General features: G+C 36.9%; 1 protein-coding gene across 12 annotated transcripts in view; it reads right to left on the minus strand.

Annotated features, from left to right (window-relative positions):
- EML5 (EMAP like 5) overlaps positions 1 to 16,917 on the minus strand; it is a 138,059-nt gene that overhangs the window by 92,118 nt on the left and 29,024 nt on the right. For 11 of the 12 annotated variants that reach the window (XR_013929399.1, XM_080395102.1, XM_080395100.1 and 8 more), the window contains exon 2: positions 629 to 788. Coding sequence is in view for 9 of the 12 variants with exons in the window: in XM_080395100.1 (XP_080251226.1) it covers positions 629 to 788 (160 nt within the window). In the remaining 3 variants the exon portion in view is untranslated. Of the gene's footprint in view, positions 1 to 628; positions 16,235 to 16,917 lie in introns of all 12 variants that reach the window. The other variant, XM_080395101.1, reaches the window with a different exon arrangement.

The raw sequence follows: 16,917 nt of genomic DNA on the forward strand, positions 1-16,917 counted from the left end.
CCTAATGTGTATTTTCCATTTCTAACATGTCAATCAAGAAAGCCTCTTTACTCACAGGAGCAAGTGTCTGGTAAAAATCATCTCCCTTATAAGTAGCACCTCTGAGAACCTATTTACTGCTCTTGAATGTTTTGAAGTAACAAAATTATAATCCAATAGAACCTTTTTCCTGACTCTTAGATCCAGGATACATGAGTCTGAACAAACAATCAAAATGTGGAGAGCCATCAACAAGTGCAAAATGAGTGACAGAGAAGGGGATACTGCCTGAAGACATTCAGAGTCCAAGATGAGTAACACTATGGGACTACCTTTGTGCACAAGACATGCCCCTGCACAGGGGAGGTCCACTATCTCTAACCATTTGGTGTAACCCTAAACTGTGGCTCACAGAACACAAGAATCTCCCTAACATCGCATCTTCATTCAAACTCTTTTGAAGTTATAATGTTCTTGCCAAATGTGATTATTTGTCAGTCACTACTAATTTCAACTTTTTTCCTCAACTTCAGAATAAGCAGAAAAAACCTGAGTCAATACACTTCCTTAAAAAAAGAAAAAGCTACATAACAAGATTTCTGATAGATAAACAATTTATGTGCTTGAAAGAAGAATAGTCATTACATACCTGACCATCTAAATCAAAAGCCAAGCAAGCTATACCATGTGTGTGAACATCTTTCAAAACAGATACAGTTTGCACAGTGTATGAGTCCCACACGCAGATGTATGGCTCTTTTCCAACTTGACCTGTTGCCACCAACACACGTTCAGGATGCAAAGCAAGGCTGCCAAAGAAAAAGACATAAAATATTTTTGCATGAAACTTTTACATTTGCCTAGTTGGTTGCATTAATATTTTTCCTTTAAAATTATTTTACAATATTTTCTCAATGATACTAGATACTAACAAGTAATTTTGTATCACAGATTCCACAATAGCTGTAAAATTCCCTTGATACAGTAGTACATGCCACCACCTTTCTTGAATTTGAACCTTCAAGCCTTCTCCAATTAAACTACCTGCAGAATAGCCACTAATCCTCTGTTCCAAAATACAGGGTTTATTATATGCACTAAAAAATACCTGTTTTCCCTTTCTTTCTCTGCTCTTTTAACATTTAAAACCACAAAGGATGGACAACAAAGGTTGGTGTTTAGTTATCTACGCACCTATCGTCAATGGAGAGAGATGCATCTCCGTAAGTACTTCATTCCACATACTATATGATGTCCTTTTTATGAGGGGATTGAATAGCCTTCTGAAGTTATCTCTCTGCTGATTGTACAGCAAGCCAAAGCATGACTATCTTAGACTAGATGTTATGTCAACTTCAGATGACTAAACTGAAGTGAGATTAAGATTAATTTAAATATCTTAACTTTAATAGAGAACAATTCGGAATAGTTGATTTTGAATAATTAATAATTTTTCACATTTTTGACATTGTAGAGAATTTTCTTATAGTTAGCATTTTCATCTTTCAAAGTCCGCAGAGCACCAGCACAACTGTTTTGTTAAATCTGGGATCAAGCTAGAAAGCATGCTAGTCAGCAAGGTACTTTTTGTTTTGTTTATGCAAGCAAGCTGCAAGGGAGGACATGAGAGCTGTAGATTCATATTTCATAATAAGAAAAGGAAGAAAGAATCTATTTTAACAGAAACCCTAACAAGCTACTTCATAACATTCTATACAGACTAGGTATAGCAGTCCAAAATCATGTGAGAAATACCACATAGAGTAATGATCTTGAGAAACTAGAGGACAGAACCACTAACAATATATACTGTATCTATTTATCCTCTCAACATCACCTGGAAAGGAAAAAGGTTAAGCACTTTGCAACAGTAAGATGATCTGACACCTGAACACAGATCTTGATAAATGAAGTTCAAAGGGTGAAGACAAGGGGAGTCTATAAACACAGAAGAAATAGCCAGAATAAAGCTAATCAGGAAATGACCAGAAGAAAGATCTATCTCAAAAGATAGATACATTTTTTTAATATATATATTAAAAAAAAGCAGCAAGAGAAAGCCATGTTAGAAGTTGCTTAGTATTTCATACTACATTATGCAATACATTTCCCTCCCCTACTTTAATACAGCTTTTTAATATTTCTTGATGTATTCCACATGCACAACTCAGAGGAACCTTTAACTTCAAACTCTCTACAAAAGGTAAAAATCTCTGGACCTCCGTGGTGGGTTGACCTTAGCTGGGTGCCAGGTGCCTACCAAGCTGCTCTATCACTCTCCTCCTCAGCAGAAGAGGGAGGGAGAAAATAAGATGGGAAAAAAAGAAGACTTGTGGGTCAAGATAAAGGCAGTTTAATGAAGCAAAAGGCGTGCACACAGAAGTGAAGGAAAACAAAATATGTTATTCTGTCCTTCCCATCAGTAGGCGATGTTCAGCCACTTCCCAGGAAGCAGGGCTTTGGTACACTTAGCAGTTGCTCCAGGAGACAAGTGTCGTAAATAATTAATGCATCCCCTTCCTCCTACTTACTCTTAGCTTTTATATCTGAGCAGACATCATATGGTATAGAATATCCCACTGGTCACTTTGGATCAGCTGTCCTGGCTATGTCCCCTTCTAAGATCTTGCCCACTCCCAGCCTACTGGTGCAGGGCAGGCAGGTTGGAGAGACAGCTGTAACTTTTCTATGGGAATTCCTCTTCTTTGCTACTCTGCATTATCCTCAGCACTGGGATCAAGCAATCAACATTGCCCCACTTTGCTTCTCTTCAATTCCAGAGTTATTTCTCAGGTTCTTGCCCTCCCTTTATTTGACAGGGCAACTTCATCATTAAAGAGCAATGCAGAAGAGCTGGCATGAAAAACTTAACACATTTCACTTCAGTTCTGCCACCTAATGCTGACCAACACCTGCCCATCTCCCAGAGCACACGCAGGCAGATGGCATACACATGGGGAAAAAAGAAAAGCATCTGTAGGGGGAGAAAATGCTGTGTTCAAAATGGCCTAGTTTTTACAATGCCACCACAGAGGGGGAGAGATAAGACCACGTGGGCAATAAAATTGAAGAAAAGAAAGTAAGTGTAAAGAATAAGCAGTGGGGGGAGCAGGGAAGACAGAGACTGAAACTCAGAGAAAAAGTAAAAACACAGCAGTCTTATGACTGATTCATGACTCTTCAATCCTGTACTTAACTCTGCTATTGGTGCATTGTGCGGGTTCAGAAGGTGAAAACCACCCCACAACTGTGACTTTGAAAAATGCTCAGGCACCACCCACCCTGGATGCACACACATGCAAAAGCAACCACATGCCACACTTTACAAAACACGCCAGCAACCAAAAATTAGCTTAGCATGGTTTTAAAGACCAAAAGTGACAAATGCAATGCATCAGAGATGGAAAGGACAATGGTAAATGCACTACCAAGGGCCAGGAAAACACTGTCCTAGCCCAGGCGTGCCAATTAAACCCACTTGAAGCATATTAGGCGAATATAAAGAACGTTTCCTCTTTTTCTAATTAATAAATGTCAACTAATAACTATAGTAATATCATAGTATTAGTTCTTTCTATATCATGATATAAAATACTGACTTAAACAACCGAGGTCAAATTCTGCCTTGATATTGGATAATGCAGCACATATTAAGATCCAAAGCCTGTATTTTAGTCACAACAGATAATGCTGTAGAATTACTAACGCCATTCCCCTATCATTTCAGTCTCTACTGTAAATTGCTACTCTAGACAGTCACTGGAAGTAGAAGAAAATGCAAGTTTTGGTTTTTTTTCTTTTTCAAAAACGCCAATATGGAGGGATTTCAGGGAAACTGAAGAGCAGAGGTATTCACAGTCGCTGAGGAAATCCTTACCTGAAAACACCTTCCCTCATCATTTCTTCCAGACCAAGTTGCGAAGGATCGGTTAAAGTATTATTTGCATGTATTTTATCTCACTGGCTATCAGGACAAATGGAAAAGGGAAGCATGGGAAGAGTCAAGGGACTGCAATTTCTATTATCAACACTAAGAAAAGAAACTGACACTCTTATTTACATTATTTTTATCTGAACTGTGACTGATAAGAAGATGCTTTTTCCTTAATATGCAAGCCTTTGCTACGATTACACCCACAGGGCACCATGCAGAATTCCAGGTCTGAAATTTTGAGTCCTGATCAAAATTCAAGGATTAGACTCCAGTTTTAAGCAATATGAAGGACTTTTTTAATTCTTTGATTGGACTATGAGTGATTAAGTAACTATTACAGGCATGGAAATTAATACAAAAATACAGTATCTTGGTCTAACCTCTAAAGTAAAAGTATTGATACAACTCACATTCAGGAACTTCCATTATTAAAATAGTCCCAAGCAATGCATTGTAAACAGCTTCTTAGGGCAGAAAGAAAAAATATAACTAGAATGGGTGCCTGGATATGGATAACCATAAACATTTGCCATACAGACACCGTGTTGGCTCATGGGCAACAGGATCAAGCAATGAGAGCAGAGCTGTCTGGATATCCCTAGTAAGATCTCCAAGACACCTCTACTGAGGTGTTAACAGTGTACAACTACCAAGATGGTAGTTGAAGTAGTTGCCTACTAACCATCCACTCAGTCCCCGAGGACGGGCAGAAAAGCACGAGCGCAGCTTAGCTCTTAAGACAGCTTCCAAATCTGTTGGTGTGGGCTCTGTAGACTTAAGTACACTGTCCACCGCACATTGATTTCCTTGCATTTTTTCTCCTACAGAGAAGGAGGATATTGCTTAGTGGAAGGAGAAGCTCTGCACTCAGGACAGAACTCAGGTTCCTTTTACTGCCCCAGTAATGAAAGCTCGGATGACCTATCCAGGTTAGGCTGCTGATGCTCTGCTTGCATCTAGCCCACACAGCTAGACTGTAAACTTCTGCCTGGTATCTTTCCTCTTCCTTGAGGATGACTAAGCTGATGAACGAGATATTGCTGCTTGTCCAAAAAAGGAAACAAACATTCCTAATGAGGCAAGTTCTTCAGGCTTTCTTGCTTGCCTCTGGCCTTTCTGACCTGGGCTTTAAGAGCAGATGTTAGATATAACGTAGTGTCTCTGAAGAGGCAGATATGAAGGAAAATGTCCGAAAGGCAAATGTGACCTTGAAACAAAGCAGGAACTAGGCTAACAAACTGCTAAGTTAATTTTGAAATTGGATATAAAATCTGTTACTTCTCAGAAGAGTTCAGAAGTAGAAAATTTAAAAAATCTGCCTGTCACTACTGCAACAAAACCAAATAGACCTGCAGAAAACAGATTTCTACTGATATCTCTGACTGACAGGTCTTTTCCTAGACATAGTCAAATCAGGCTGAAATAGCGTAGTACAATTTTAACACCATACTTAAAAGGGGTATGTTTCTCAATTTAGCGCATTCAAGCTCCTCTTTTATACTTTGTACAGAAAAGGTTCTTTCTCTCTTCTATGGCAGCACATAAGCATTCCCACCATTTTGACCAGATCCATGCACTGTACAATACCTATGTTAGACTACTGATATTATATAGTAATGGCAGTCTATGAAAAAAAGTATAAAAACTGTCCATACTGTGTCTGCTTGGGATGAAACCAGAGATGTGGACATGACCATCCGATTTGTGTAAGGTCTGTAGTGGCAGGGGATCCTGAAGGAGAGTAGTCTATAATAAGCTACTTTTTTATTTAAAAAAATGAAGATTTTTTCCATCTTTACTTGGGTTTGTGCTGAGCCATTAACAGGCATTGATTAATACAGACAAGCTGCAGACAAGGATACAGTATTAAAGATGATGTTTCCTTAGCAACAATGAATATCCAAGAATATATTCATGTGACTACTCCTGATCTTCATAAAACTAGGGCACCAGTAAAAATGCACAAAAGAGTACCGCAGTGAAATAACAGCATCTCAGATACCCATTAAGAGTTAATTTCAAGTGTGTGATTGTTTCCATGAGTAAATAGACAAAAAAAATATTTTCATTGTATGTTTACAGATATTTTTTACATACAGTTGTGGATATTTTCTTATTTCCTTTCATTTATCCATATTTCCCCAGAAAGTATGACAGGAAAAACTGTGAACCATTTCTGTCACACTATTTAAGTTGTTAAAGCAGAAAGAGCTCTAATCAGCAAATATCTCTCATCAAAGTTTAAACAGATCAAGTCAGAGCACACTTACTTCCCGTAGACAAAACAAAGCAGTACTCATGATGGAGCATCACTACTGGGTCTTCCATACAGTTACTGTCATAGCATCAATAGTGTCAAATACAGCTTTCTATATTCCTTATATATATAGCTTTCCATATTTCCTTAAATTATATAAACATCCAACTTCAAAGTAAGAGTCTGAACTGGAGACAGGGAAGGCAGACTAAAAGTGTACATTGATTACTCCCAGCTACAGCTTACGTCTTTACTGTTCCATATCCCCCCCCCCCCCCCCCCCCCCCGCCAAATCTGAATGGTTTTATATTAACAAGCAACATTTTTAAGCAATCTAGAGGACCTTAATAATTACTTTGGGCTCCTATCTGTTCTGAAACTCAGCAGAAGGCAGGGGGAAGAGCAGATGAACTTCAAAGAAAAGGAAAAAGAGTGAGCACAGTTAATGCTGGTGCAAAGTTCCCAGCTCATCAAACAAAACTGAGGAAAAAGATTCTGCAAACTGTATACCACTTTATGCAGATGCCCATTTTTGTATTGCATAGTCATTTCCTCCACTGCCAAGGAAGGGACTGACTTAAGCTTTCCAGTGAAAGAGTTACCATCTCTAGCAAAGAAATTAGAACGAAAGATATTCCCCTTCTTTTCAAATATGAATGATTTTGGAAGTCCCAATAGGAGACCTCATGTTTTGACTGAGAGGGGTGCTAGGTTTTTTTTCAAATTCTATGTGATCTTAACACTTTCATCACCAGGTTTTCACTCTGAGGAAAGTTTCTTTTCTAACATGACCCTTGAACGAGAAGGCAGCAAAATTACTTGCATTTGCCTAGCAAAACTCTTCTCACAGAAAAGTCAGAAATAACATACTCCAAAATGACTTGGAGATAAATTTGCTAAGACAAAGTCCTATTATCTTTTACTAGCTATTAATATAAAAGAAGCAATTCTGATTATAACAACTGGTTGTACAATAATGTGACATACTAAAGCCTGGAGATAATAAAGGAATGGAATCCCACCTAAAAAAATATCCAACTTCCTTCTTTCCTCATTAGACAATGCAAGGACTTAAGAATCATTCTTTAAACCATTATTAGATACAAAGTGTCAAACATAACCTCCCTAGTACCAGCAACAAAAAAGCAAAAGGAGGGGGAAGAGAAAAAAAATATAGAAGAGCAAGACCTATGGAGAGAAAAGGTACTTCAATAGCTGCCCATAACATAAGGAGGAGGCAGCCCAGCTGTTCACCTCCTTTTGGCAACTACATTTGATGACCCAAAAGAGATCCCTTAACAAATCAGGAAGCACTCTTAAATAATATGGTTAGTATCTGTCAGTCACAAAGTTAGAAACCACTTCTTCACTCCTGAATACAACTGGTGAAAAGTATGCAAACCTAAAAAATTATCATAGATCAAAAAACTGAGGTGGCCTAAAATTAAAGTGAAAAAACCGATTTCCCATTCTAACCATTTTACAAGCTAACTTAATTAGCAGAAGTAAAGATTATCATGCTGTAGCCACTTAATTATGTGGACACTGAGACAAGCATGGTTGTAAAATCAGAAGATTTACTTTAGAATAAAGTTTGCAATGAAATACAGGCTAAAAAGGGAAAGTGAATGACAAAAATCCCTATCACAGTTACAATCACTCATTTTTTATGCATGCTCATTGCACTGTTTGCCAAATTAGAAATACACAGGACAAATAATTTAAAGGTCAAAGAATCATTTACTTCAAATCTTTTAGACAGGAAAATTTCAAAAATTTCTTTCCAGAAAAAGGTTATTTTGGATGCTTCTGACCTCAAGTTAACAAAAAAACCGAACTTGCTTGAGGTACAATCTTTCACTATCATGATAAAAACCTTCAAACAACCCTTTATCCAGTCATTACTGTTTGATGCTTCTCCACAAGAGATACACAGTTTTTAACAAGATTAATCTTCTATTATTGTAGAAATTTACACTATATCTTCTAGTATTACATTAGAAAAAAAATCACAGATTGTACAATTTTCTTTCATATTTCTGAACAAGTATATTAAACATCAATTCAGTCTTCTCTCCTATGGGATATATTATGAAAAACCTAACTGACTATGTGAGAACTTAACGTCTGAATATTCAGGAGTGGAGTCACAGAATAATTAGTGACAACTTTTGAAAGGTTCTTATTTTATACAGAAAGGTCACCCTGATAAAATTAGCAGTTGGCTTAAAATAAGGAATGGTGGGAAGAAAGCAGTGGCAGAGCTGTTAGTGAAATAGGCTGAGATAAGCACAATGCTCTGTGCTTCAATGGACTGTACTTCATTACCAACCAAAGAAGGTTTAGAGCAGAACAGAACACTAAGTCAATCTTTATCTTGCCAACTCAGAGGTGTTCTCCTACAGAAAAGAAAAGCTAAGGACATCTATAACACTTGTCTCAAATTTACCATCCCAGCATCTAACTTCATGCCCAGAATGGTGAAATGAGCCAAGACACCACTTACAAGTTGGAACAACATCTGAACCATTGTTTGGAAAAACTATAAAAAAATGTGATGGAGGCCACAGAGGTATTTACATGAAATACTGTCTGCTAAAACAAACAGCTCCCCACATATACCAGAACCATAAACATAACAGAAAAGCAGCATGGGAAAATGTAAGAATACTACAAGGACTCCAAGGTCAATGTGTATTTGGTAGGCAATGAAAACTGTTGCACACGTGGGCTCATGAAGTTAGTTACTAAAAGCCACTAAAAAGAAGATGATGGATAAAGAATATTCATGAGCAGCACTTTCAAGAAAATACAACTCTTCTGCTCTAAAATTGTGTTTATCTCAAGAATACTGATCCAGTTTACCTCATTGGGAACAGTCATGTAATGTATATTCATTATCATAAGCATATGCTGTAACTAGCAAAATATAAATTCACAATTATTTTAAAATTCATTTATTACTGAAAAATATTCCAAAGGCTATTCATTTTTATGGCATTAATTTCTGTGGTAGAAGCAGCAGCAATTCATAAAGCAGTAAGTGAAAGACGAACTGGTAACTAAAAATGCAAATATCATCTGAAGTGCAACATCGATCTAAAAAAACACCAAACCAAACATTTACCAGTTCTTCAAATTTTCCTGTTATTTCCCTGAGTACTCTGGATGACTGCTTAGCTAAATGTCACACTCACCGCTATAAATCTTGAGGCAATTTCCAAATGCTGTCAGATGCCTTGTCTTGATCTAAGATAAAGCATCAATCACCTTGCTTGCTCTTGTAGAGGGATTATAAACAGGGAATGAGGATTAACGCAGTTCTAAAAGTCAGGAGAAGGTTTATACAGTTGTCAGCTAACCAAAACATAAAAGTAATCCACTCATTCTGCGTGCATACTATCTTGATATAATGAAGGCACTTCACCACCACTCACCTTAAATATCTAAAACATGTAAGTATTCTTAAGTGACTTCTACTGTTAAGTAGGTTTTGGGTTTTTTTCCCAATTGTATGTATGTGTAATGTTTTCAGGCACCTGTAACTCAGCAAATTGAAGGGTTACTGTTATTTTTAACATTATATCCAACTAGATTTAGTCACAAGAAATGGACCACGTAAGCAGAAAGAAGTAAAGCAGTAAAACAATTCTTTTACACCTACTCTTCTAGAACATTGTTATAAAACTATGCCATATCTGCAAATTTCATTCTGCAATTCTGGTAGAAAAAAAAAAATATAATCAGAAGTGAAAAGTGTGAGCTAGAGGTAAGAACAGAGTGATTTTACTACAATCATGAGCACCTTATATACATGATTTTCAGCTTGGACACTTTTGCTTTATTTTTAGGCCTGGTTCTTTGCCTCAGTTTTGTTTCTGTTCTGCTCAGCTGAATTTTTCACCTGAATCAAGCACTTTTTTTACAGATAATTTTATGTTAAATATTTAATCAATATAGCTTGTATGAAGGCAAGGGAAGCTTGAATTACAGTACATCCTATAGTCAACACAATGTAAAAGGCAAATGAAAAATTTCCCTGCAAGTTGTCTGTCACAGATCTGGCTAAACCATCAGTGGAAGTACCACTTGTGGTACCTATAAAGCCAAACACTGCTCAAAATGACATTATTTCCTCCAAAGTTACATCACTAACTCTTTGGACCCATTTCTCTTGACTCTTCAATTCAGTGCTCCAAGGAACATCCACTAAAGTCACAGCAATCCTTGTGCAGAAGAAAGTTCAAATCTGAACAGAATGCCAGGGTCTGCTCAGGTGTCCAGTGCCAGCCAAAAATCCTACCCACCATCCACTGATTAGACACAGGTTGTTCTAGAAGGATGCATAGGTGACGATTTTCTGAAGGTCCTGGTTCTAAAGACTGGATATTCATCCCAGCAGTTTGTTAGGTGAATCAAACGCAGAGAAATCTCTTGGAACCAATTGAAAGTGTACATGTAAGATTCTTTTGTTTCCACTTACTATCTCAAAACCTAATCATTCTGTTTATATTTAGATGGTCTAAAGTAAAAAAAAAAAATCCTGTGAACAAATTGGCTTACCTCAGCTCAGAAAAAGAGGCATTTCAATTCACAGCTCAAGAGGAGTTACTACTTTCATTGTATGAATCCACTGCTTTTCAGCATAGGAACATCATTCTTATGCAAAACAACGCTAACCCACAGAAAAATGACACCAAGATACCTCCAAAAAAGTGAGTCCTCAAATACACTTCTCAAAGTGTTTTTAAGCAATAAGCACGAATATTTAAGCAATAAGGAGCTGGACATGGCTGTTAGGATGGAATTACTTTGGTTTTGTTTTGACTAAAATGACTGGAAGTAACACATGTTTCTAAAGCAAAAGAATCAGACTGATCTGGGCATACAGATAGGGGTCTTGATCCATCATGTCTGCAGGCTTAAGCAATACAGAGTATAAAGAAAACTCCTGAAAATGCTTGGAAGATCAAGCAGTGCCATGAAATTAGAAAACTGTGAAAAAAACAGGTGGAAGGATTGTCCACTCCATCTTTTGAAATAACATCTGAATACCCAGGGCTTTCATAGCAAGATAAGCATCAGGCACCATCTTACAGATCCAGGAAGCCTCTCAACAGTACTGAGGATTTCCAGTTAAAGGAAAGTCTTTTTCAACTAGGCCAAGGAAAGTTATTCTGAAGAAGAAGAATACTTCTCTAGAGATTTAATAATACAGGTATCCTCTAGCAGCTAGGCAAAAGAACAAAAACTGCTTTTCTAAGAGAAATTGTCAGGCAAAGACAACTTGCTTTAAATGCAGCATAGAGGAAGGGGAATATCTTACCCATTGCCAAAATAATAGGTATGTCAGGACGGGGCCTTCAAAGGACAGATTTTCCTCATGATCACAGGCTGATGGAGACACCTCCAAAAGTGATTTCGGTCAACTCTGACACCAGCTACTAACAAGTATCAGTTTGTCCTCTCTCTTAGTAATGCTGTTATCATTTTTGCTATTTTCATGACCAAAATTTAAGCAGAAAGACAAGAACTTGAAATGGAAGTAAAGGTGGTCAACACCAAAAATATTCCAAGGATGTGATATCAGATGGTGCACACGCTGCAATTCTTTGTGGTTTGTATCTTTTGCAATATAGAACTAATATTTATGTTTAGTTATAAGCCCAGATTAAAAATTCAAATTGTACCTTTTACCACCAAGAGTTAAGGCAGTCTTGGCTGATTATGACTTTTTTTTGTGCAAATCAAGCACTGCATTTTCAAAGTCTATTACTATCTTAATAACTACAACAGCAATGCAAATAAGGACATTGGTTATTTCTTGTAGAAATGAAAGTCTCCTTTAGCCACTGGTGTAACCAGAGCAATGTGTCCCAATGCAAGTAATTTACATGTATCTGTAACATCCTCTAAGGTGCTTCACTGATGCGCCTGGGGAAATTCATACTACACCAGATGGCACTCATATCAGAACCTCACTGTGCAGAAAATCTTGACTATATGTATTTTGAAAAGAACATTCAATAGCATCTACGTTAAACATTCAACTGAATTATTAAGGTAGCCGGGGAACTTTCACTTTCTGCCACATAAATTCAAAGGAAATGATACTTAATTTTTCTTTTCAAGTTATTTTAAGTGCTCAGTAACTTGGTCTACCATGTGGAAGTACCAAAAGTAACAATTATTCAAACTCAAATAAATATATTGTGCATAAAGCAATTTCCTTGCCAATACTACAACAGCATAATTCTAAATGTAACTTAAGAAATCTAAATTTTAAATTGAGCATCTGACTGATCCTTATCAATACAGATTAGACAGCTTTGCCACTTTCATGAGTAACAAATTATTTTTCTTTTCAAGTCCTTGATGCTAGACAAAAGTGCTGTCCTAAATCACAAACATTAACTCTACAAGTGATATAATATTTTGAAAAACTGGGTAAACTACATTTTGAAGTAAAACAACCCCTTGAGATATTACAAAGTGTAAAACTAAATTCTCCTGGCTTTTTTAGTTTTATGCCAATGTCAGCTTAAACTTTAAAAAAACAAAAGCTGTATATGACATAAAACTAGAAATAACTTTTTATGATTGTTGTTGTTTTGGAAGGTTTTATAATTATTTCAGGTTTTGTTTCAACTGATGTATTTTTTTAAAAAAGCTTACAGTGCTTCTGCTAATAATCACAGTAAAATCTAAACTAATTTTCGATATGTCAGACAGAATTAGTATACTATGTTTTTCAATCTAAAACACTTAGAAAGGGGGAAAAAAATCAACTCTTAAGTAGTTAACATTTAAAAATGAAATTTATTTTATGTCTTATCCGAAACTTTAGATTTTGCATTAAAAAAACCCAAACATTTCACTTCAGACAAACACTTCAAAAGAATTCTTCTGTTGAAACATGCTAAGCTATGGTCTATCACTATCATAACTTTGTAAGCACACTAGTAAGTGAATTTCATCATGCTGTTAAAAAGCAGCCAGCAATACAATCTACTTTCTTACCTATATGAAAAGGAGGACTAACAAAATAAAACACTGAAAACATAGGTAAGCAGAATCTTAATTGCTCTGACTGCAATTTGGAAAAGTTAAAATATTAGGGCAGACCTCACAACTTCTACAGAAAAATCCCTTAATTTTTTTAAAGATCAAACATTATTAAGCCTTTGGTTATACTTCCTGTTCTCTGATGTTGTCCTAGACCTTCATGCTGTTGTATCAGTTCTGAGAAGAAGAGCCACCTACCAAATCACGAAAAGCATTTTCTACAGCACCAAGATGTTTCCTCATTTAAGTATTGACCTGAGCTGACCCTGCCTGTGAGTGCTGACAGAATCAGATCAGAAGGTGATGTGACTGCTGGCTATGAAAAGCACGATGCATGAAGGCACGCTCATAAGCCTGTAGCTCCTTGCTGCGTTGATCTACTTTAATCAACTTCTAGTCTGTTTCAGATATTCAATTCTGATTGGATATTTTTGGTATTTCTATTAATGTAGTTTTAATTAGAAAAAATAAAGTTTTCAATGGTATGCAGGCATATTAACCGATAGGCACACTCTAGTCCCATTTCAAAACTGAATCCAGGTAATATTTTATTCTATATTCCTAAAATATTTTAATTTTATCAAACCAAATCCAAGCAAAAGATATTTTTAAAAAGATGACACACAAAGCTCTCAGTAAAGAAGAACTTGAAATGAAGATCTGACAATAAATCCCTCAAAGATCTTCCAGCCTGGTATAACACATGTTTCAGAACAGCTCTAGAACTACCCAGAAAACAGTTTTCCTCAAGGAAAAATCAGATCATTCTCTCTCCTCTCTCCCGCTGATGTGTTTAAGATTTGAACACGAATCTTCCCTCCAGACTTTTACACATTTGACAATTAAAGTTCACTTAACATGAAAAGCTGGACAGAGCTTAACTGGGACTTTCTCCTTGTGAACCATGGCATAAAATGAAATGGTCAATGGAGTAATTACCTCACTCCTTGTCCTAGCAATTACTTCTGCTGTAAGAAATGCCATTTTGGCTGATAGACAGTCAAAAGCTACTTGAGCTAGAGGTTCATAAGAGTACTGATTAGTTTAATTATGACATAATTTAGGTCCTATTAAGTCACAAGCTCTTTAATGGAGGGAAATAAACTGATTATGCCCTTAAAGATCATCTGGAGATTACAAAGAGTAGATGGATTTATCTTTAGTATAAACAAAACAAACATGGCACCATGTAAGTCTAAGAATAAGCTAAGAAGACAACTTGATTTTGAAGTTAAAATCCAAAGTTTTGGAAAAAAACCCAATCAGTCCTTCAACATATTGTATTCAGAAAAGGAGAATGCCTTATTCAGAAAGTACATTAGCTTGGTGAGTTAATCTATTCAAGAGATTTGGGTTGCTGTAATAATTTATCTGAACATTATACATTATATCATTTCAGTGTTACATTGCTTTCAATCTTTAATGCAAGAACACTGTTGCCTCATCAAGTGTGAATGGAGAACGAACCTCAGTTGTCATGCTCCAGCACGTACTCCAAAGCCTGCTCTTCTTTGAAGAAAACAAACTATTAAAGCTATTGGGTTTCACAGCAAACATTCCATTACATACTAAAAAAACACAAAATCTATTCTCAATGTCTAATTTTCTTCAAGAAAAAATAATATAAAATTAATTCCTTAACTATATAGTTACGTGAAATTATTTTTATTTGAATTTGCACGTAGGAAGATGTTCATAAATTGATGTTTGTAGCCAAAATCCTGAAGTTTTGGAATTGAACCTCTAATTCTGGAAGCCCCTACTGTTGAGCTTGGGGCTCCAGTTTTGATTTTTGGTTGGAAAGTCACTTGACCTGTCACCGGGCACCACTGAAACGAGCCTGGCTCCATCTTCTTTACACTTGCTCTTCAGGTATTTATATACATTGATTAGACCTTATCTGAGCCTTCTCTTCTCTAGGCTAAATGGTCCCCACTCTGCCAGCCTTTCCTCAAGAGAGATGGTCCAGTTCCTTAGTCAACTTCACAGCCCTTCACTGGATTCTCTCCAGTAGCACCATATCTCTCTTGGACGAGGGACCTCAGATACGGTACTCCAGGCATGGCTTCACCAGTGCTGAGTAGAGGGAAAGGATTCCTACCAAAGACTTTCTTTGGGACTTAAGGACAAAGACTGGTTTCCCAGGACCATCCCTAATAATCCAGAACGTATGCACCTTGTAAATTTCATAAGTACAGCACAAGCAAGATTTTGAGGTGTTTCTATGCATGACCCATTTCTCATTTGAGGTGAAACCGTAAGATTGATTTTACTCCTGTTTTCCTCCGGTAAAGTTATTAGAAGATCCAAAGGGGGATGACTGGCCTTCTTCAAAAGCTGTGAGTCTTGAAATAATTTGGGAGATTACATTTCACAAACAAATAAACAACAGAGTTCTCTTCTAGAAAGAAAGATCGGGACTGCATAGAATTCAAGGGCATGCAATGAATTCCTCACCAGAACAAGCTTGTTTTCCCTCTATCACATTAGTTACACAAAAAGACAGAAGAGGTTGCACATGTAATGGATAACTAAGAGATATCTCCACATGTGGCAACTGTGGTATTCATTCAGTTACATTCCCTGGAATCCAAAATACACAACTAAACATGAAATTCCTGGTGAAAATTCACGGACCTGCTGCCAAACCAATTGATAGAATTCCATCTGAGAGACTTTTGTAGCTGTACATAGTATCTACTGCTTAACATTTGTGCTCGACTGTCATCTGGAGTTAGGTCAGAGACATACACCATTTATTCCAGACAAGGACAAGACAATAAATCTGACAGCAGGTACCTTAAATTTAAATTACTTCAATTATCTGTTGAGGGTTTTGACAACTAGCATGGATATTGGGGTGTCAGTCTACTAGAGAAGCAGAAAAGATGGAAACAAAACTATATCCCTCCTTCCACATTCCTGTGAAACCTTCTGTTTGGCTCTTTTTCTGATAAAAGATACTATCTTCTTTCCTAAGGTTTTCTCATGACATGGATCTAATAATGAAAAGGGAACAAAGAGGCAGTGATACAAGGAGGTGGTAGAAATACACAGCATCTTTACAGAAGTCGTCCAACAACTAAAAGTCGTAACAATGCATATTTAACAAAAAGAGAGGATGAGGAAAAGACCAGAATCATCATCCCAAACTAGGATGTGATTAATCACTGCACTGCTAGAATTTCTGATGGCAAACCACAGTTGACAGCCACACATAAGAATGCCTGGACCTGCCTCCTGAGAGCAGTACCTAGTAGCAGTCTTACCAGCTGACAAAGTCCAACAATTTCTTGGATGCTGATGGTTAAGACTAATGTTGAGGGTGCAGCAACAGGCAGAAAAATCTCCTTCAAACCAAGCTGGTGGACAGCACTAACACCAGGGAACAGACATGGTTTTAAACATTTTGATTTTCACTAGAACCTCAGAATTGTTGGCACTAGAAAGAAATGGCTTGTTTTGTCTTTAAATACAGGAGCAATATCACAGAATCTCCAGCAGGACTACCTCTTGTAGATTGAGCCAAATTCTGAAATGTGAAAGATGACAGTTTTAAATAAAGACTGCAGTTCAAAGTGGCCAGAGTTTTGGTTGCTTCGTTTTGTTCCTTGGGAAACAAAGTCCAAGATGATGCCTAGAGAGTTCACATCAATAAATAAGAAAAAGTGTCCAAATCAGA

This window comes from Falco punctatus (assembly GCF_963210335.1).
Source record: "Falco punctatus genome assembly, chromosome: 7".
Taxonomy (NCBI): Eukaryota; Metazoa; Chordata; class Aves; order Falconiformes; family Falconidae; genus Falco; species Falco punctatus.